The sequence below is a fragment of the Heteronotia binoei genome, chromosome 3 (genome assembly GCF_032191835.1).
Source record: "Heteronotia binoei isolate CCM8104 ecotype False Entrance Well chromosome 3, APGP_CSIRO_Hbin_v1, whole genome shotgun sequence".
Classification (NCBI taxonomy): domain Eukaryota; kingdom Metazoa; phylum Chordata; class Lepidosauria; order Squamata; family Gekkonidae; genus Heteronotia; species Heteronotia binoei.
Genome location: NC_083225.1, coordinates 23,386,193 through 23,408,823, shown reverse-complemented (window position 1 = coordinate 23,408,823; position 22,631 = coordinate 23,386,193). Strand labels below are relative to the sequence as shown.

Sequence of the window (22,631 nt, the reverse complement as noted above, 5' to 3'; positions counted from 1 at the left end):
GGCAGCTTCGTATGTTCATATGTTCATATTCTTAAATGACTTTAAAATAGAGGCAGCATGATGGACAGGTGAAGGCCATCCCATCCAGTTTGGCCCTTGTTAGTTACTGCTACGATCAGTTCTGATTTATCCATTGACAGGGCAGAACTAAGGAGCCTCCAGCATTATATTTTTGTTGTTGTTGGTCAGTCGCACAGTCGAGTCCGACTCTTTGCGACCCCATGGACGAAGTCACGGCAGGCCGTCCTGTCTTCCACCATCCTCTGAAGTCTGCTCAGATTCGTGTTTGTTACATCAGTAACACTGTCCAGCCATCTCCTCTTTCGCCATCCCCTTCTTCTTTTGCCTTCTGTCTTTCCCAGCATCAGGGGCTTCTCCAGTGAGTGCTCCCTTCTCATTTGGTGGCCAAAGTATTTGCGCATTTTATTTACTGTTGGTCAACGTAGGAGGCGTAGACTTAGCATCCTTATCAGAATACAAATGGAGAAGATGAACTGCCTTGGCAGAAGCCACCTGTATTGGAAATAAGACTGGAGTCGGTTATGTTAGGTTTGCATACCTCGAAATTTGGCTGTGTTGTCCTAAGCAGAGTCGCAGCTTTCTGTGCCCATTGACTAGATGGGAGTAACCTCCTTAGAGTCACAGTATGAATTACCCAAAAGAATACGATGAGCATCAGTTGATGTTGGGCTTGCCATAGAAATGTAGCTCCTATCTCCAGGGGTGGAATTCTAGCAGGAGCTCCTTTGCATATTAGGCCACACGCCCCCGATGTAGCCAATCCTCCAAGAGCTTACAAGGCTCTTTTTTGTAAGCTCTTGGAGGATTGGCTACATAAGGGGGTGTGGCCTAATATGCAAAGGAGCTCCTGCTAGAATTCCACCCCTGCCTATCTCACCTGTTTCTTGTGTACCTTTTACAAATTTATTCTTTGTCTCTTACTAGAAGTCTAGTGATTATTTACTTGAGGGGGTGTTTTTTGCAGTTAATTATTCTTTACTTCAAAGTATTGTAGAAAGCAACCAGTTAAGAGCCAGTTTAGATAAGGCTGCAGTGGCAGAACTTTGCCCACTTTCTGTCAGGCAGGTCTTCTTTCATCCCAGCTGGTGGGAAATGATCTAGAAGATAAAACCTTTGCCTATAGCTTCTGTGCATGAAGTTCAACATATGTGTGATTTGCTTGGCACAAACGGCTCATCTGTGATGGTTTATCCCAAGCAGTGTGTGCCTTGAGTTCTCTTGTCTCCGTCTCTTGCAGCGAGCAGAGATGAGCTTCAATCCCGAAAAGTTAAATTGGACTATGAGGAAGTGGGTACTTGTCAGAAAGATGTTATCAACGTCTGGGATAAGAAGCTGTTAAACTGCAGAGCCAAAATCAGATGCGACATGGAAGACATTCACGCGACTCTGAAAGACGGTAATTTTTGTGTGTGTCCTATGAGAGCAGTCTTTTCTGTTGACGTAGAGGAAGACAAGAGTTGTCACACAGACCTCTTGTTTTTTCTATTTGACGGCTGACATAAGGCCAGCAGGTGCTTAATGCAGAATTGGCAAGCCGTCTTGTCATTCCACGTCACGTTTCTTTGCTGTGGTTTATACCGGTGGCTCCCAACCTTTTTGGCAGCAGGGACTGGTTTCATGGAAGACAATTTTTCCATGGACTGGTGGTGGGGAGGGAGTGCTGGGGTTTTCAAACGGGGGGGGGGGTAGGCGAAGGTCACTGCTGCACTGCCGCTTCCACCCACCCAGGACCCGGGCAGATGAAAGAGGTGGTGCTTTGGAGCGAGGCCTCACTGCCCCTTTCATCTGCCCAGGTCCCAGGTGGGCGGAAGGGGTGACGGGGCAGCTCTGCCTCGCTCTGACGCTGCCTCCCCAGGTGGGTGGAAGGGGAAGTGCAGTGCCTCTGCCTCGCACTGTGACCTGGTTGCTAACAGGCCACAGACCGGTACCAGCCCACGGCCCTGGTTGTTGGGGACCCCTGGTTTATACAATCAAAAAGTTCAGTTGTCATAGTCTCTTCAAGTCAGTGACCCCTTTGGGAAGTATGTGGCCCAGATGAAGCATTTGTAGGCTCCAAATAGGTTTAAAAATGAGTTTCCCAACACAACCAGATGATATGATTGCATGGGTTTGATTCAGGGATGAATTACTAAAATCTACTAAAAGAAACCTATGTACCAAAATTGTTCCTAGGGCCTCTTGCTTTTTTCTTTGGCAAAAGAAGCATTTAGACATCACGGCAGTCCTCAGCTTTCCTGTCACAGGCACAAACGAAACCCATTTGTAGGTCTTTGTGCTTCCTGTCTTAGTGCACAAAGCACAACGGCAGTTTTTCTCATTCGCAAAGCCATCACTCAGATGCCAGTTTCCATTGCAGTCTTGAGCTAGTTAAGAGTCAGTTTCTAAACGAATATTCACAGCAAATCCGGAAGTCTTCATGAACTTGGAAGCTCCCAAACATGCTTTCATATGTGAGTAGAAGAGGACATGGGGAGGCCTCAATAACTGAATGTGGTCATGCTAAATACCTGAGTGTGGTCATGAGAGCCAGTTTGGTGTGGTGGTTAAGTGTTCGGACTCTTATCTGGGAGAACCAGGTTTGATTCCCCACTCCTCCACTTGCGCCTGCTGGAATGGCCTTGGGTCAGCCATAGCTCTCACAGAGCTGTCCTTGAAAGGGCACCTGCTGTGAGAGCCCTCTCAGCCCCACTTACCTCACAGGGTGTCTGTTGTGGGGGGAGAAGATATAGGAGATTGTAAGCCGCTCTGAGTCTCAGATTCAAACAGAGGGCGGGGTATAAATTTGCAGTCATCTTCTTCTTCTAACTGAATTTAAATAAGGAGAAGCACCATCACCTCTGCCCAAAGATGGCCAGATGATTTCTATGGCAAGGAGAAAACAAAAACAAAGGTTGTTTACAGCAGCACTGGTCCAAAATCAGAATCCCAAAAACAAAGCACAATGCATGTCATACCTTTTTATTAGGAGCAACCCCAGATGATACAGAAAAATGTACAAACTTTCTTGTTGCTCAGAAGAACTAGGGTACAGCCGTAATGCAAAAAGCACCAAGATAGATCTGCTTGCTCGCTAGCACTGGTACTCAAGTGAGAAGTCTTAAAAATCTGGGGCTGAGATACCCCTTTTTTCTCCCAACTCTTAAAAAAATTATTTTGTAACATCCAGCCTCAAAAAGAGCTCTGTAGAACTCCTATTGAACAATTTGAAAAGAAAGCTTGCATGCTGTTTTTGGGGTCATTTTGGTTGTTTCCAATAAAAGGGGGGAAAGTCATCTTGTAGGAAATTCAACTGTATTCAATTAAGGCTGATTTTAAAATATAGTTGATCATAACTGAGAACCCTAAACACTGGTGCATCAGCAAGTGTGGCTTGGAAGCCACATGTGGCTCTTTCAGACGTATGGTGTGGCTCTTAAAGCCCCTATCATCCCGTCAGCCGGCTTGGAGAAGGCATTTTTCTCTTTAAATCACTTTTCCGAGCCAAGCCAGCAGCTTGGAGAATGCATTTAAAGTTGCTTTCCTTCCACCTCTCCTCCCTCTCTCCATCTATTTTCCTTCCTGACTTGTGGTTCTCAACAATCTGATCTTCATGCCGTACGGCTCTCAGACCTCTGACATTTATTATATGTGGCTCTTATGTTAAGCAATCTTGGCCACCCCTGCTTTAGAGCATAAAACAATGCTCTTTATGAAGTCGAAAAGTGTCACCTGGTTAAATTTTGATTAAAATTTCTAATGTATTCAGAGACTGAGAAGACTTTGCAAAACCATTGTCAATGAGCAGATCTCTGCTATCCTATTGACCCACCCCTTCTCTAGTGAGTTCACAGTAGTGCATATGGTAAACCAGTTATTCCCACAACAACCCAATGAGGTAGGCTGGGGGTGAGAGAGAGCAACTGGCTGAAGGTCACCCAGTAACCTTCATGGCAAGTAGAGATTTGAATTCATCTCTCTCGCATCCTAGTTTGATATGCTAACCAGTTACACCACATTGCGCGCATGAAATAGGGAAACTGGTAGACAGAAAGGAAGGCGATATAATCTGAATGCGGAGACATAATACAGACATCAATGTGGTCACGAACGCTCATAAACCCACACGAAGCAGCCTTCTACTGAATCAGACCATCAGTCCATTGAAGTCAGTATTGTCTACTCAGACTGTCAGCTGCTGTCCAGGGTGTTTCACATCACCCACTGCTTGATCCGTATAACGGGAGATGCCGGGGGCTGAACCTGGGACCTCCTGCATGCCAGGCAGATGCTCTGCCTCTGAGCCACAGCCACAGCCCCTCCCCAACTTGTGTCCCTTGGGCAAAGCTTTCAGATGAACCCTCCCTATCAATCAGTAGCTTAAAGGCTAGTTTGGTGCAGCTAGTTTGGTGTAGTGGTTAAGTGTGCGGACTCTTATCTGGGAGAACCGGGTTTGATTCCCCACTCCTCCACTTGCACCTGCTGGAATGGCCTTGGGTCAGCCAGAGCTCTGGCAGAGGTTGTCCTTGAAAGGGCAGCTGCTGTGAGAGCCCTCTCCAGCCCCTCCCACCTCACAGGGTGTCTGTTGTGGGGGAGGAAGGTAAAGGAGATTGTGAGCCGCTCTGAGACTCTTTGGAGTGGAGGGCGGGATATAAATCCAATATCTTCTTCTTAAAATACCTGGAGTGTTATGGCCAGGATGAAGGTATTGTACGAATACCCACAGTTTCCTTGCTGTGAGTACTAGAGGACTAAAAAGGTAAAGGGAGTCCCCCGTGCAAGCAACAGCAAGCTACAGTCATTTCCAACTGACATCAGGATGTTTTCTTGGTGGACTTTTTACGGGGCGGTTTGCCATTGCCTTCCCCAATCATTTACATCCCCCCCCCCCCAGCAGTGTGGTTACTCATTTTACAGACCTCGGAAGGATGGAAGGCTGAGTCAACCTGGAGCCAGCTACTTGAACCCAGGTCATGAGCAGAGCTTGGACGGCAGTACTGCAGCTTACCACTCTGCGCCACGGAACTCTTGAGGACTAGAGGACTACTGAAGTCTAAATTACGCCCCAGTGAGGAGACCAATAACTGTTAAATAGAAACCGAATGATCCTATAAGCAGGAGAAGAGTCTATTTGTCCACCATTCATTGGCTTGAATAACTCTATTCGATGAGTCAGCGTCGCTCGTCTGAGTTGGGCCTCCTGCGGGTGCCAAATATCTCATGGCCCATTGACTGTGCGGTCCTCTTGATTGCATTGACTCTGTGTCATCTGCCTTTGAGACCCAGCAAGAAAGTCGGATTCTAAATAGCGTGAATAAATAAAAATAAGGTTTCTCCCCCTCCAATTGGATTTTTTTTTCCCCCCATGGTATGTTCAGGTGTACCAAAAAGTCGCCGAGGAGAAATCTGGCAGTTCCTGGCGGTGCAGCATCGCGTGCGACATCGGCTGTCGAACAAACAGCAGCCCCCTGACGTCTCCTACAAAGAGCTCTTGAAGCAGCTGACGACTCAGCAACACGCGATCCTTGTAGATCTCGGTAATTTGTGGGTTGTGCATATCGGGAAGCAAAGTTTGCTATGTGTTTGTGCAACTAACCCTCCCCCTCTCTGTGTGTATATCGCAGGGCCAGCCCTAGACTGTCCGGCACCCTAGGCGAGGCGAACTTCTGGCACCCCCTCACCCCCGCACTGATAACGTCACCAAGTCACATGGGGTACCCAGTTTGGCACCCCCAGAAGGCTCGCGCCCTAGGCAATGGCCTAGTTTTCCTAGTGGTTGGGCTGGCCCTGCATATATGTAATGGCTGAGGAAATCTTGTCCTGATGTATCTGAAGAAGTGCTCATGCACACGAAAGCTTATACCGAGAATTAAACTTCGTTGGTCTTAAAAGGTGCCACTGGATTCAAACATTGGTCTTTGTGTTTCTGGAATGGACAAGACTCTTCACCATCCTGGGCTGCTGACTGATGCGCAGGGGACATATGGCAGACAGGAGATCGGTCCTCCTCCACTGGAGGGATAACTTTGCTTCCAGGAGCTGAATTCTAGCAGGAGCTTCTTTGCATATTAGGCCACACATCCCTGATGTAGCCAATCCTCCTGGAGCTTACAGTAGGCCCTCTGTGGTGGCGGCTACAAGCATAGCCAGCTTCAAGAGGGGGTTAGATAAAAATATGGAGCAGAGGTCCATCAGTGGCTATTAGCCACAGTGTGTGTGTGTGTGTGTGTGTGCGTGCGCGCCACTGTGTGACAGAGTGTTGGACTGGAAGGGTCATTGGCCTGATCCAACATGGCTTCTCTTATGTTCTTATTGGCTACATCAGGGGTGTGTGGCCTAATATGCAAAGGAGCTCCTGCTAGAATTCCACCCCTATGTGCTTCGCTGTGCTTAGCAGTTCTGTTCCCTGTACACCGTAACTTGCTGGCCGACTGTTGTGCATCTGGGTTAATGAGATTTATCTCCAAAAAGCGGTGGATTCTAGACTGTCCTATCCTGTTGATTGTTCTCAGGGTTGGCATGGGTTTCTGGGATTTCTGCATTATGGCATGGTTTTTGTGAAATATTTATTTGAGTTAAGTCATAGACATGCTGAAAAAACACTTCTAAGAGTTGACACCAGGAGTTAGTGGATTCTGTGACCTATATAAGTTACGCAAAGCATTGTGTGTGTGTGTATAATTTCTCTTTTGCGCAATTTGTTTTCCAGTTTTGCTAGTCGGAGAGAGAGAAGCTTCCACAGCCTCTTGCAAAAGGGAAGAGGAGTTTATGTAGGGTGGGGTTACCAACTTCTAGGTGGTGCCCAGAGTTCTCCCAGAATTGGAACTCACCACCAGACTGCAGATATTGGTTCCTCTGGAGGAAATGGCAGATTCGGAGGAGAGACTCGGTGGCATCACATCCCTCCCTTCCTAATCTCTGCAGTTCCCAAGCAGCTCCTCCCCCTCCCCCCCCCCACCACGCAAAGTCTTCAGGATTTCCCCAAGCTGCAGTTGGCAACCCTGATGTGGAGCACTCATCCCATTCCTTGGAAAATTTACATAACCAGAGTTGTTTTTTTCTTAAAAGAAAACTAAGATTTGCTTGTTTGTGTGTCTGCCAGGGTGTGGTGGTGCTGCGATCGGCATTCACTTCTGGCTGAAGTTTAATAACTCCTTTGAGCCGCCTGTTGGAATATTAAGAAACAGTTACCTGTGTTTCTCGTTGCTTGCCCTAGGTGATTCTGTTTCCATGCTCCTTTTCAGCATTGCAGATGTAGCTACTGGTGCTGCTGCCCTCCTCCACGGTGCCCTCACCCCCCTGCTGTCCACATCCTTCCGGCCCCCAAGGGCACATGCAGCAGAGGGGGGCAGGGAGGATGGCAATGGCCACCACACAATGGCCCGGCAAGCCTCTGAACACCACCGAGGTTGCGTGCTGTCCAGGGGCTGTCACTCTGCCTCCCTTCCAGAAGTTTAAAGTTGCTTTCTTTCCATCGCTCCTTCCCTCCTTCCATCTCTTCCTTCCTCCCATCTCTTCCTTCCTTCCTTCCTTCCTTCCTCCCATCTGGAGTGTTCAGAGGCGCGCCCACCAAGGCCCGCACCCTAGGCAAATCCCTAATTTGCTTAGCAGGCAGGCCGCCTCTGACTGGTGCTGTGCAAGAGACAGGGGAAGAGAGGTGGAGCTGCTACAGTGCTCTTATATTGGGGAGCAGACTTTTCCATTTCCCCTCCTGTTCCAGATTTTGTAGGGGCAGACGGAGTGGTAAAATAACGCAATATGTCTGTAACCTCTTGGAGAACTGGTTAGCTGTTCAGATTAATATCCTTGAAGGCCCACTGTGACACTTTAATCCAGGGGTCCCCAACGTGGTGCCCACCTGGTGCCGTGGCACCTGCTGGCACCTCTTCTGACACCCACCCACCAAGTATTTTTAGAAAATGGGCATAGACAAGTGGGGCTACTGCTCAGCAGAGTTTCTGATTAGTATTGGGCAGGGGTGGCCAAACTACGGCTCAGGAGCCACATGGGGCACTTTCAGACGTACTGGTGGCTCAGGAAGCCCCGACCACCCTGTTGGCTGGCTTGGAAAGAAGGCATTTCAGTCTTTAAATCACTTCTCCAAGCCAGCTGGCAGCTTGGAAAATGCATTTAAAGTTGCTTTCTTTTCACCTCTCCCTCCCCCATCTTCCTCCCTCCCACCCCTCCTCCCTCCCACATCTGACATTCATGTCTTGCGGCTCTCAAACATCTGCCATTTATTCTCTGTGGTCCTTATATTAAGCAAGTTTGGCCACCCCTGCTATTGGGGATCTTCAGCGAAGCACAACCTGCCACCATTATTTTTATTCTCTCCCCTCTTTCCAAGTACATTTTAAAAAACTCTCCTTATCCCCCACATCTGAGCTTCGTGTGATTGCGTGTTTCTGTCTGCCTCCTGCAGTGGCTATTTTATAATCGGCTCCGCCTCCCACAGTGGCCATTTTGCAGTTGCGCCCAACCTCCCTGTGTCAGAAAACCCAAGCTCAGAAACGTTGGGGACCCCTGCTTTACTTCTTCGGTGAAACGCTCACCTGTTCCGCGAATATATACGAACCTGCTACGACTGTGTGTGACTGAGTTTTTTAAAACTGACAGCAGCTCTTTCCCTCTCCCGGTTCTTGTTCCAGGAAGGACCTTTCCCACGCACCCCTATTTCTCCGCTCAGCTGGGAGCAGGGCAGCTGTCCCTCTTCAACCTTCTGAAAGCGTACTCCTTGCTGGACAAGGAGGTGGGCTATTGCCAAGGGATCAGCTTCGTGGCTGGAGTGCTGCTTCTGCACATGAGCGAAGAGCAAGCCTTTGAGATGCTGAAGTTCCTCATGTACGACCTGGGCTTCCGGAAGCAGTACAGACCTGACATGATGTCGCTACAGGTAGGTGGTCAAAACAGTGGACTGCAGTGTGGAGAGTCCGAATCGAAAATAGCACTGCTCCAGGCACAACACAGCAATAAGAGCAGGGCTTTTTTTGGCAGAAAAAGTCCAGCAGGAACTCATTGGCATATTAGGCCACACCCCCTGATCTCACCATTGCTTCACATAGGGCTTTTTTGTATTAAAAGCCCAGCAGGAACTCATTGGCATATTAGGCCACACCCCTGATCTCACCATTGCTTCACATAGGGCTTTTTTGTATTAAAAGCCCAGCAGGAACTCATTGGCATATTAGGCCACACCCCCTGATCTCACCATTGCTTCACATAGGGCTTTTTTGTATTAAAAGCCCAGCAGGAACTCATTGGCATATTAGGCCACACCCCCTGATCTCACCATTGCTTCACATAGGGCTTTTTTGTATAAAAAGCCCAGCAGGAACTTATTTGCATATTAGGCCACACCCCCTGACAGCGAGCCAGCCAGAGCCGCGTTCCTGCTCAAAAAAAGCCCTGAATAAGAGTAATTTAGTGGTAGCCAGTCATACACAACACCACACACTAATTTCAAATATATGGACAGCGGTGGGTCGATCCAAAGTGCACCATTTCGAATCTTCATCAGGTCCAAAGATGAATAGATAAATATATAGTCTTGGTATCGCTTTGAAATGGGACATTTAATCTGGATGCCAGAGAGCAGGTTCCAAACTTGCTGTTTGTATGAGAATCGCTGCAAAACATTCACCCATAGCCGAAGCCTACGCTATGTTTGCGGTGATTCCCATACAAACACAAGTTCTTGTATTTAAGATCGCAAGCTCTTTGGAGCCCGCTTTGACCCTACTCCAAAAGTGATATCGTAAAAATGGTAAGCTCTCTGGAGTCCAAGTTAAAGGTCCCATTTCAAAGTGATACCAAGACTATATATTTATCCATTCACCTTTGGACCTGATGAAGATTTGAAACAGTGCACTTTGGATCAACCCGCAGTTGTCCCTACATTTTCCCACATATTTGGAATTTACTTCTGGAATTTGTATATCCATATATTTGGAATGTCTGTTTGGAATTAGTGTGTGCTATTGTGTATGACTAAAAAGGTAACGGTAGTCCCCTGTGCAAGCACCAGTCGTTTTTGACTCTGGGGTGACGTTGCTTTCACAACATTTTCACGGCAGACTTTTTACAGGGTGGTTTGCCATTGCCTTCTTCAGTCATCTACACTTTCCCCCCAGCAAGCTGGGGACTCATTTGACCGACCTCGGAAGGATGGAAGGCTGAGTCAACCTGAGCTGGCTACCTGAACCAGCTTCCGCTGGGATCGAACTCAGGTCGTGAGCAGAGGGCTCTGACTGCAGTACTGCAACGTTACCACTCTGCGCCACGGGGCTCTTATTGTGTATGACTGGCTACCACTAAATTGCTCTTATTGTTGTTCCTGGAGCAGTATGTTTTTGATTTGGGGTCACTATAGGTAGGGCAGAAGAACCAAAGTCAGTTTGCAGCAAGTTGTTATGCTGAACCAACAGGTGGATTTGTGTCCACATTGCGTGAGACAGTTTATGGACTGAGTCCAGCTTGCTCACCTCAGCCATGCTCTGTGGTCATGTTTGCCAGTCACAGTGGCTGAGTAGAAGATTTGCCAGCCACTGTGTAGGAGAAATGCCAGGGAAGTTTTTGGGGAGGGTGGAATTTCAGGGGATATGAGATGACATCCTCCACAACACTGTGGAAATTTCCCCATCTCTGTGGTAGAAACCATGTTGGCTGGGGTAATTCACGGAGCGTCGCCAAGGACGTGGCATCATTTCCGGGTAGAGTTTTGGAGGATGTAAAATCACTAAGGTCTTCACCATAGATGTTGGGGAAATTCTAAAGCGTCACCCATTGATGCTACGCCCCCTCCATTTTTTCCCCTCCTGATCCTCAAATCTTTGAGGGCGGGGGATTGCCCTCTCTCAACGAGCAGCTGGCAAAACCCCTGAATAGACACGGAAAGCACAGGACAGGAAGTGAGGTGGCAAGATGGCTTCCCTCTGTTCCTGTTCATCCTGTTGGAACCAGTAGCAGCAGCAGTGGCACAGTGAAAGTGGTGGGGCAAACACTGAAAATACTTGATAGCGCAGTTGCTGAGGAGAATATAGGGAAGGAACCGGCCTCAGAGTCGGGAAGGGAAATAAAGCCCAAAGCTCTGAAGTTCCACAGGTGACTTCTTTGTGGACCAGAATGCCAAAGACATTTTGAGGGGGCAAACTGATATTAAGGGCTGGTTGTTCCTGAGGGGGGGAGACTGGGGCTGGAGGGGCCGGCGATGCTCATATCAGCCAGAAACTCTTAAGCATTTGTTATTGATCGTTTGCTGGTGGAGTGGGAGTGAATCCAGGCTGGAGGAAGGAGCACTTCTTCACTGCCTCCCTCCAGCTTTTCTTCTCTTGGGTGGAACTGCTGTTTGCTCTGTTTAGGGAAATTCTGTTTGGTCCCCCAGGCCAAGCCACATGAACGCCAGATGCAGCAGTCCACTGGAGGCCGGTGCTGAACAGAGTTGGCATCTGCGGTAGAAACTCATTTAGCTACTTGGAAGCTGTAAAGATGTTTCCAAGTGGCGTCTGCCAGAAGCTAGCTTGAAGGGCTGGAGAAATGTCGACTGAGGGGTGACATGATAGAGGTTTACAAAATTATGGACAGGATAGAGAAGGTAGAGAAAGAAGTACTTTTCTCCCTTTCTCACAATAAGAGAACTTGAGGACATTCAATGAAATTGCTGAGCAGTCGGGTCAGAACAGATAAAAGGAAGTGCTTCTTCACCCAAAGGGTGATTAACACATGGAATTCACTGCCACAGGAGGTGGTGGCAGATACAAGCATAGACAGCTTCAAGAGGGGATTGGATAAACATATAGAGTAGAGGTCCATCTGTGGCTGTTAGCCACAAGGTATAGATGGAGCTGTTTGTCTGGGGCAGTGATGCTCTGTATTTTTGGTGCTTGGGAGGGCGCAGTGGGAGGGCTTCTAGTGTCCTGGCCTCACTGATGGACCTCCTGATGGCACCTGGGTTTTTTGGCCACTGTGTGACACAAAGTGTTGGACTGGGTGGGCCATTAGCCTGATCCAACATGGCTTCTCTTATCTTCTTATGCACCACACCTGCTCACAATGTTAATCTTAATGATCTTCATTCCCCCCCCCCCAATATGTTATGGTAGATCCAGATGTACCAGCTGTCGAGGCTTCTCCATGACTACCACAGGGACCTCTACAACCACCTTGAAGAGAATGAAATCAGCCCCAGCCTTTACGCTGCACCTTGGTTTCTCACCTTACTTGCCTCCCAGTTTCCTCTGGGATTTGTAGCCAGAGTATTTGGTAAGAATGTTTTTGGTATGCTCATAGAGGCAGGGGGAACCGCTAATTCCTTAGGCTGGCCAGATCAGAGAAGGCTTCTGCCCCCTTTACCCTTTGAGCATCATTTAGGGTGATTGCCAGCAATACTCCCTCAAAGCCATGGAGTCTTGAGAGCAAAGATCCTGCTTTGTGAGCTCCCAGCATTAAAGTTGTGAGCTGCTGCATACATTAGTTTGCTCTGAAGCCCTTTTTCCTGAGCTAAGGCACAAATGTGTGAGCTGGACACTAAAAAACTGTGAGTTAGCTCACACTAGCTCAGCTTATAGGGAACCAGGGGTGGAATTCTAGCAGGAGCTCCTTTGCATATTAGGCCACACACCCCTGATGTAGCCAATCCGCCGAGAGCTTACAAAAAAGAGCCTTGTTAGCTCTTGGAAGATTGGCTACATCGTGCAGGAAAGGAGCTCCTGCTAGTATTCCACCCCTGGAGAGAACATTGATTGCCCGGTACCATTGCAACCAAAAAATCTGGCTGGGTGAGCACTGGCAGGAAGCTAAAACTGGCGATGTCTGCATTTTTTTAAAACTCGAGGTTGCAGTCAGATTTCTTGTGTTCTGAAGAATCATGAGGTCTGGTTTTTTTGGCCAAGTATTAAGGCGTATTTTTTGTGGGCAGAGGTACACAACAGGTCTAAACTTGTGGGTACAGTCTGCCCCCTCTACCATGTAACTCTGGGAAATAATCATGTGAGAAAGGTTTGGAATCTTTAACTCAGAATTCCTCCCAGGATTCTTTTGGGGGGAGCCATGAAGCAATCAGCTCGTGGAGGGGGTCTGCTTTCCTCCATCACTGGACACTGCTGTGGGGAGGCAGCATAGAGAGGAGCCACTGGCATGATGTCTGTCAGCGCCGTGGAAGCCCCCAGCCATTTTGGTGCCAGCAAGGTGATCATTCCACTCAGAATTTATTTTTTTTTTTAGCAGGAATGCACAGGAATGCAGTGCCGGCTAGCTTGGTGTCAGGGGGTGTGGCCTATTATGCAAATGAGCTCCTGCTGGGCTTTTTCTACAAAAAAACCCCTGTGTGACACAATGGTGATTTCGGGGTGTGTGGCCTAACATGCAAATGAGTTCCTGCTGGCTTTTTCTACAAAAAAAATGCCCTGGTTCTTCTGAAGCCATGATAATGGGCATAAGATTGGAATACTTTGGTGATGTTCTTTCCATTTGAGCCTTTTGCCAAACATGAAATTGGTAACAGTTTGCCCCAGATAGTTGCTACTCCAGAAATTGCTCATGTGGTGGTCTTGTGTAATATAAAATGAGTTCACATTGGTGTGTGAGGAGCCTTATTGCTTAAGAACGAGTGGTTTCCAAGCATTACATGAGGTTTAGACTGACCCGACCCTTTACTTACGTATTTATTGCGTGTGCTCACTTGTCTGCAACCCCCCCCCCCAAAAAAAAACAGTTGCAACTTATCTGCAATCCTGGTGTCCTTATAAAACACACAATGTGCAAAATGGTCTTCTAAGGAAAAGTGATACTTTGTAATTGTGTACACTCACTCCTAGCATAGATCATGGTCCTCTGAAATAAAAAAAAGCCTTTTAAAAAGTAAATATTAGAAGAAATATGCTGTAAGCTGAAATCACACAGATACTCTTTTAATGAGGGAAGTAATATTTCAAATACTGTCTCTAGTTAAGCACCTAACATAACTAGTACCCTTTTGGGTTATTGGTATTTTGGGATTGACAGTTTTGGTCCTTCCTTCTGAGCTGGTAATGGAACAGTTCCTTTCTAGATGGCATTTGATCCTCCCTTTCTGTGATGATTTTTTAAGGGAAACAACAAGTTCTTATGATCATATTGTTATCCATACAGTTTGCTTTAATACCTTGTGTCTGGTGTTGAACATAAGAACATAAGAGAAGCCATGTTGGATCAGGCCAATGGCCCATCCAGTCCAACACTGTGTCACACAGTGGCCAAAAAACCCAGGTGCCATTAGAAGGTCAATCAGTGGGGCCAGGACACTAGAAGCCCTCCCACTGTTCCCCCCACCAAGCACCAAGAGTACAGAGCATCACTGCGCCAGACAGAGAGTTCCATTTATACTCTGTGGCTATAGCCACTGATGGACCTCTACTCCATATGTTTATCCAATCCCCTCTTGAAACTGTCTATGCTTGTAGCTGCCACCACCTCCTGTGACAGTGACTTCTATGTGTTAATCACCCTTTGGGTGAAGAAGTACTTTTTATCCATTCTAACTTGACTGCTCAGCAATTTCATCAAGTGCCCACGAGTTTTTGTATTGTGAGAAAGGGAGAAAAGTTGGTTTTACTTGTTGGCCTAAGACGTGTGAGTGGGAGAGGATGATTTTCTTACAATAAGGAGCCTTGATGGATATTGACACAAACAAGCATTCTGGAAGTTGATATGGGATTAGAGTAAATTTGTGGAAATGTCTTCCCTTTACCTCACTGGGTGATATTCACCCTGGTTGGCTTCTGTTGACTCATTACCTTTGTGCATTGTTTACTCTGGGCTCTTTAAAATAAGGAATTTGCATGGTTTTTTTAATTTTATTTTTGTCTTTGCTCCCAGAACGCTTTCATAATGTTTATAATAAAAAGTATGGCAGCTTGTCTTCATCCCCCCCCCCCCGCCATCTCATTGTCTTTATGTCTCTTGTAGCTAATATGTTTTCAGTTTTAAAAATTATAATAATGAAATGGTTACTTAAAGTTGCATGGTTACATCAGATCTATGTTTTTGTCTCTTCCCCCAGACATTATTTTTCTTCAGGGAACAGAAGTCATATTTAAAGTAGGCCTCAGCTTGCTTAGCAGCCAAGAGGCCCAAATCATGATGTGTGAGACTTTTGAGAACATAGTGGAGTTTCTTAAAAACACTCTCCCAGATATGACGAAGCCCCAGATGGAGAAGATTATCACACAGGTAACAGTTATCCTTTTCCTACCAATTTTAACTCACCACAGTTTGGATTCTTAGACCAGCTTCCTGAAGTCCTGATTCATAGATTGTGTCTGACTCCCTGGTGTTCTTCACCTTCATTTACTTAAACTCATTTGATATTCAGTAAGTTTTTAAATTGTTCTTTGCAGGCTACAGAGCAAGTGGTAGTTACTTGTGAGTAAATCTGCCTGGAACCAATGGCTCCATCCTGTTCTTGAGACATTGGACTGAAAGAAGTCCTTTTCTCCCTTTCTCACAATACAAGAACTCATGGGTATTCGATGAAATTGCTGAGCAGTCGGGTTAGAATGGAAAAAAGGAAGTCCTTCTTCACCCAAAGGGTGATTAACATGTGGAATTTACTGCCACAGGAGGTGGTGGCAACTACAAGCATAGACAGCTTCAAGAGGGGGTTAGATAAATATATGGAACAGAGCAACAGGCTTTGGGTACCTTTCTGTTTTGTTTGCATCGCTTGATAAAAACTGATGCAAGCATTATTTTTTTGGAGGTCAGTGTAGCAATTTTACTTGCCAGTTTCAAAATTCTTTTTAAAAGATCCAAGTTATTTCCTCCTCAAAGGTCTCTTTTGAGTTCCATATATATATATATATATATATATATATATATATTGGGGGGGGGGAGAAAGAAAGCTAAGCATGCTAGCTAGAAATTACTAACATTTTAACGTGTCCCTTCCAGCACTTGACTTCTGTTCAATCGATCAGGTTTATTATGGTCAAAAGAGCAGCAAGGTTAAAAACAGACAAAATGACAGTTTTAAAAATGGATACTTAAATGTTGGTTGGCTCCTCTTCTTGATGTTATAAGACTGTCAATCTTCCATATAGCCACCTGAACACATGAAGTTCCCTGATACTGACTCAGATTCAGTGGGAGCTCACAGCAGCGCAGGTCCTGAACCTTTCTGAGGGTTCCACCTCCTCCTTCCCACCTTGCCATTGAATAGTAGGTGCAGCTGCATAACAATCCCTGGATGAGCTCCACCACCTATTTTTCTACAAAACGACCCCTGCTCAGACCATTGGCTTGTCAAGGTCAGCACTGGCAATAGTTTCCCAAAGTCTTTCACTTCGCCTACTGCCTAGTCTTTTTTAAATGGAGGCGGCAGGGATCTAACCCGGGACCTTCTGCTTGCAAAGCAGATGCTCTGCCACTGAGCCACAGTGCCCCTCCTCAAAGAAGCTTTTTGTCTCAGATTCCCCTGTAATAACCATCTTAACCAGCTCGTGATCTTTTTGCAAGCCAAACTTGTCTTCTCTTTTTTTCCTGGGTAGGTCTTTGAAATGGATATTTCTAAGCAGCTCCATGCCTACGAAGTAGAGTATCATGTTCTGCAGGATGAGCTTCAGGACGACTCAAATCCATGCGAGAATGGCGAGCCTCCGGAGAAGCTCGAAAGAGTGAACAGTCAGCTCAAGAGGCAGAACATGGACCTCTTGGAGAAACTGCAGGTAAATCACAATGGACCAGGCTTGATGATCAACAGGAGATGCAGATCTTAGACCGGGGTTGTCAAACTCATTTGTTATGAGGGCCGGATCTGACATAAATATCTTGTTGGGCCGGGCCATGTCGTGTTGGGGAGGTTTTGCTATGCAGAAGGAAGCAAGAGAGAGGGAGAAGGAAGCAGGTGACAGCCAGTTGCTCAGGGGCCTGATAGCAGCCCTCTGGGGGCCTGATTTGGCTCCTGGGCCGCATGTTCAACACCCCTGTCTTAGACCATGGTGGATGGACACCTTAAAAATAGTGACAAGAAGATAGAAATGCTGGGAGAAGGAGAGGGGTGCTTATTTTCCTCCCGCTGTCATTCCTCAGCTGGGCTTTCCGGATGCTTGTTTCTTTTGGCTGTGGAAGGCCATGGCAGTGGCAAGGCCTGGGCATCCCTGGACACAACTTTCCCTTCCCACATAACCACATCATCTTCTCTGCCCATTGCTTTTTTAGGTGCTTAGAGTCCTGGAACTTCTGCAGATTTAGTTGAACAAGATCATTATCCCTGTTCCTCTTTCACACAGGCATCTCACCATTCCTCCAAGGATGCTTCAGGGTGGCATATATAGGTCACCCACCCTCCCATTTTATTCTTGTAGCACCCCTTTGAGGTAGGTCAGTCAGGCAGAGAAAGACCATCCTAAGGACACCCAAATGAACTTCATTGCAGAGTGGAGGTCTCAGCTCGCCCTTGTCCTAGTCTACCCCTCTGACTACTACCCCGCACTGCCTCATTAGGACTTATTACTGACCTCAGTGACTTGTCATTGAGCACCACACCAGCTCATTAGGACTTGTCATTGAGCAGGATCCAGCAAATAAGTTATGACGCAGTCCAGCACTTTGGCTTTTGGTGGGGCATATAGCCAATCTATTGACTCAACAGTATCGGGTGTTACGTTTTGCTGAACTACTGGTGATTAGGGGTGTGCATTTGGTTCAGCTGACCTGAATACAACCCTGAATTACAGCTGGTTTGACTGTATTTGGTGCTGTATACAACTGAATCAGATTCTGATCTGATTCAGCCACCGAATACAGCAGTCCTGAATATTGCCGAACCTATTTGGCAGCTATTCGGCTCCATTATACCCTATCGACCATTGACAATGACAAAACATAGGGTATAATTTGTGGGGACTGGGAGGGAGGGGGTTTGTGGGAGAGGCACCAGATTTGCAGTGTAGCTGCAGAAGCCTCTCTCTCAGAGAACCTCAAGTTGTGGCTATTATTAGCTAGCTTGCCCATAAGAGGCTGGGACCTGTTATCATGGTCACTACCGAGTCACCTTATAATAATTCTGTGAGGACTGAAGAAATTTGGCCTATTCTGTTTCATGATTCCGGTAGAATACATGGACTAACCTGATTTAGATTGTGGTTTAAACGATCTTGGATTAATTTCTGTGGAGTGATTTTATAAAGATACTTCTGTTTGTTCACAGCAATGTTTCTATGTGATGTTTGTGATGTTTCTAATAGTATATGACTGATAAAATAGTGATTTAGCACACAATAAGTTTGGCTGTTTTAAGTTTTGTTATACAAGTTTTCAGACTGCGTGGTTTCACACAGTTTTGGTTTGTTCACCTCAGGGCTTTTTTTTTTTTAGCAGGAACCCCTTTGCCTATTAGGCCACACACTCCTGATGTAGCCAATCCTCCAGGAGCTGACAGGGCCTACTGTGAGCTCCACAAGGACGGACTGCAACAGGGGTGTGTAGCCTAATAGGCAAAGGAGTTCCTGCTACAAAAAAAAAGCACCCTGGTTTACATTCATTTACTGTGCATCTAATAGGTTGTTATTTTGCGTCTTTCTTCCAATAGGCAGCTCACGCTAAACTCCAGAGTGTGGAATCGAACTTGGAAGACGTCCTGGTGCGAGAGGGCAAAATGAAGAGCCTGATCTCGTCACTGGAGCGGGAGAAAGCACTCTACCGAAAGACTATCGAGAAGATCTGCCAGCACTTGCCTGCCGAGGCACTGTCGGCCTGCGAGGAGCTGCTGAAAGAGGCGGACTATCACCCAAATGCAATCTAGAAATAAGCCATACATTGAAAGTTGTGGGCAACACCGCGGACAATAAAGGAAAGAGACAGAGACCGGCTTCTGTGGAGGGTGTCTGCTCCACCTCACACGGGTACTGGGATTCTTCGAGCAACAAGAGAGGCCTTTTCAAACCTTGATATGCAAATCCCAGGCTAAACGTTTTTAATAATGTGTGTACATAAACTGCGATGCAAAAAAAAAAAAGGTCAAATCTAATGAAGACAATTAGATATATATTTAGGATCGGTCTTAAGGGGTGGGGGGGTGGGGAGGATGAAATTTCACTAGGGGAGACCAGCGATCGACTTCTGAAACGTCAACCTCAGTATGTTTTTTTTCCTGTAGTCAAAGGAACACTGTTGTGTCTTTCTATACCGTAATTAATACTTGAAAAGAAACAAGAATGTACATTTTCCCCTCCTCCAAAGAATAGCATGTTTCTCATTGTAATGTGGGGGGGAGGGTTGCTTTTGTAGAGGCAGTGATGGCGGGGGGAGATGGGGGGATAGGAGAAAAATCCCTACAAGCTCTCATGTGCCTGTAATAAACTCTACAAACAACTTCATCTACGTTACAATAATCCCTGCTAGGTCTCCAGATGTGATTTTGCTGCTGAGAATCACCGTTGCCAAGTAGCTTTTCCAGGCTCTTCCAGGTAGCTTGACCTTATTTTTCCAGATGCGTCTCTGGAAGCTGAGGGAGGAGGAGAGGAAGGCTGGAAGCAGCCTCCTCCTTTCTGATCTTGCCCGTTAACTCCGCAGAGTCCTAACGGCAGTGGCCTCCCAAGAGGGGCTTTCTCACCTCAGACTGTCAGTGGGAGACAAAATGCCGCAGCGCGCACACTACTAGAGCCCATCAGGAAGACGGCACTCGGGTAGGCTTTCTTCCAGCTTGCTGAATTTGGTATGTGTCAGCAGGGCTCTTTTTCTAGCAGGAGCTCCTCTGCATATTAGGCCATGCCCCCCTGATGTAGCCAATCCTCTTGGAGCTTACAGTAGGCCCTGTACTAAGAGCCCGCTAAGCTCTTGGAGGATTGGCTACATCAGGGGGGCATGGCCTAATATGCAGAGGAGCTCCTGCTAGAAAAAGAGCCCTGTGTGTCAGCATCGTTTCTATGGAGAACGCTCAAATGTTTCATCTCCCACCTTAATAGCTGACATGGTACAGCCCAGCAGCAGCTTTCTCACATGTGGAGTTTCTCCTCGTCCATTTTGGAACTTGAGGAATGGAAGATGCAGCATGATTTTCAGCATGAATGGCGTGTGCCGTCATGAATGGGGTTTCAAGGAGCTGAAGGAACCTCGGCGGATTGTTCTTTGCAGGGCTTTTTGGGTTGCAGGAGCTCCTTTGCATATTAGGCCACACACCCAATGTAGCCAATCCTCCGTACAGGGCCTACTGTAAGCTCCAGGAGGATTAGCTACATTGGGGGTGCGGCCTAATATGCAAAGGAGTTCCTGCTGCTTCTTTTCCTTTTCTGTTTCAAGGGCCGTTAGGATCAAATGATCCTTCCAGCTCCCCCCCCTTTGTTGGAACAAAGGCACTGGATACGATTTAAGCGTTAGAATTCCTTAAACACTGTACGATTATTATAACACAGCAACGATGCACTAGCCCTTGAGAAGTGTGTAGGCTTTTCCTGTGTTAACTCTCCACGGAGGTTATCATCTAGATCTAGTGGTGGATACATTTCAGCTGAAAATACCTGCTTAGTTACACTTTTCTTTTTTTCAATTAAAGAAGGCCATAGACACCGTTTGAAGCTTTTCAGGCAGCGTCTGTCTCTAGCTGCCGCTCCGCGTTACTTTGAAAGGTGTGGGGAAGGGGGTGGGGGTGGAGTTGTCTTTTCCGCCAAACACTGAAGTCAAAAATTTGATCTTATAGGGAACGACAAAGCAATGAGGATAGCTGTCGGTCGTACCCAGGAAATGTGCATTTTGGAAAACGCTTGAATTATTATGGGGTTCGGCGGGGATGTCTTATTTGTCAAATTGTTTTTGATAACGAGAAAAGTGCCAAATTCTGCCAAGTTGTCTTACTCATAGCCGGTGTGGGGGGTGTATGTCTGTGCCAGGGGTTCCTTTGTGACACGCAAAGTGACAAGCAAAACGGTGGGGGGGGAGGGGGGACACAACAGAGTTGTGTTGCTTTTTGTGTATGTGTTGCTGCAACGTCCATCTCTCCCCTCCTAGTACTGATAAATTCTCATGGTTACAGTCCGGCCGGAGTACAGGAAATTCTAGGAGTGGACGTCCCTTGTGTCAATTTCCTTCATACAACAGAAGGCTCAGATAGACTATCCCCAGTATCATTTGCGTCCCATTGGTTATTGCCTCTTCTTGAGTAAATAAATTTCACGTGGAACGAGATGACGTTGCAATAATACTGTATTTCACCTGTTTGAGAGAGTGAAACCAAAAGCCATTTGAGTAATTTGTGCGGATGGGGGTTAAATCACAGAGAACTGCGGAGATGCGTACAGCGACGGTCGAGTTGTTCAGGCGTACCTTGCTTTTTTAAAAAAAAAAATGCTGAAAGACACGGAATATTTCACTCTATGTTGGACTCGCGTTGACTTTTGAGTTATTCGTTCATCACCAGGAACATTTCCAATAAATATCATTGCTGCAATTCCCCTGACTGGTTTTGTTTGCAGTATGGCTTATAGATAGATAGATACGGAAGCCTGGATATAGACATCTCAGGCCTGCCACCCTTGATATGTTTTTTATCTGATGCAGCTGGCTTGCTCTTGCACCCGGATTCTGAAACAAAATTTACAGCACGGGGTGGGGGGGGGAACACTCCTACAGGATTAAAGGCACTGCAATCGATTTTTCGATGGTTTTTCCAAGTTGAACGAGGACACCCATCTGTGGCAAATCTTATTCCTCCCTTTCTGGGGGTTCTGAGATTTCAGGAAAACAGCAGCCAATTGCTTTCAAGCATTTCTTCATAGCCATGTGGACTGGAAACTTGCATTTGTTTTAAATATGAACAGTGAATTCTGTGTTCTTAGAGAATCGTGGTCAATGCACAATCAGGGTATGCACACAATGTTGATTATTGCGCTTTAGGGGGCAACAATGTAATGGGTATCATCTGCAGTTGTGTTTCTAAGGAGATAATAAAGTAACATTTACCTTTTAAAAGAAAGTAAAAGACATGAAAACTTTCCTTGTGATCTGAGAATCCCTTCTTGTTTTAAATCACCTTATATTGTATATTGTATAATTTTATTGAACTGTTGTTAGCCGCCCTGAGCCTGCCTAGGCGGGGAGGGCGGGATATAAATAAAATTTATTATTATTATTATTATTATTAGGCAAGGATAAGGCTTGGAGTGAAAAATCAGCAGCAGCTTAGATTTCTTTTTACCGCAAACTTTGTGGCGCCCAGAATCCTACTACAAACATTTAGGGACATCCTTTTGGGGGATTTAATGGAAGCCTGAGATCTGTTTTGCCCAAACTTTTTGAGGACTTCTTGGAGTTACGGGGGGGGGGCAGGGTGCTTAATATAGCAGCTTCGTATTTTCTGTGCTATAGTAGCCAAGCTTAAAGGATCTGAAGTATTGTATCTAGTCGGTTTCACTCCTTGATGGAAAACTGGAATCTTAAAAAAAGAGGCAGAGTTTTCCTCCCTCCTTTCCTTCTTTCTAAATAGTGCTGGTCTCATTTTTGTCAGACCTGGTTCCTGCCAAGACAGCATAAAACTGGGAAGAAAGTAGAGGGCCTCTAGCCAACAAAGGACAGGCTCCATTGCTAGGGGCAATGGACTCAAGTCTTGTCAGGAGGCCTCCCTTGCTCTTATAGCCACAGGGTGGTGCCACCAGCTGCAGGTGATTAGC

General features: G+C 46.5%; 1 protein-coding gene across 3 annotated transcripts in view; it reads left to right on the top strand.

Moving 5' to 3' along the window:
- The window catches only part of TBC1D4 (TBC1 domain family member 4), a 126,095-nt gene extending 104,683 nt beyond the window's left edge, over nucleotides 1–21,412 (top strand). For all 3 annotated transcript variants that reach the window (XM_060233586.1, XM_060233584.1, XM_060233583.1), the window contains 7 exons: nucleotides 1,259–1,417; nucleotides 5,376–5,534; nucleotides 8,646–8,890; nucleotides 12,096–12,255; nucleotides 15,032–15,201; nucleotides 16,518–16,694; nucleotides 18,560–21,412. In XM_060233586.1, coding sequence (XP_060089569.1) covers nucleotides 1,259–1,417; nucleotides 5,376–5,534; nucleotides 8,646–8,890; nucleotides 12,096–12,255; nucleotides 15,032–15,201; nucleotides 16,518–16,694; nucleotides 18,560–18,772 — 1,283 coding nt within the window. In that variant the 3' untranslated portion in view covers nucleotides 18,773–21,412. The remainder of the gene's footprint in view (nucleotides 1–1,258; nucleotides 1,418–5,375; nucleotides 5,535–8,645; nucleotides 8,891–12,095; nucleotides 12,256–15,031; nucleotides 15,202–16,517; nucleotides 16,695–18,559) is intronic.
- The last annotated feature ends 1,219 nt before the right edge of the window (nucleotides 21,413–22,631 follow it).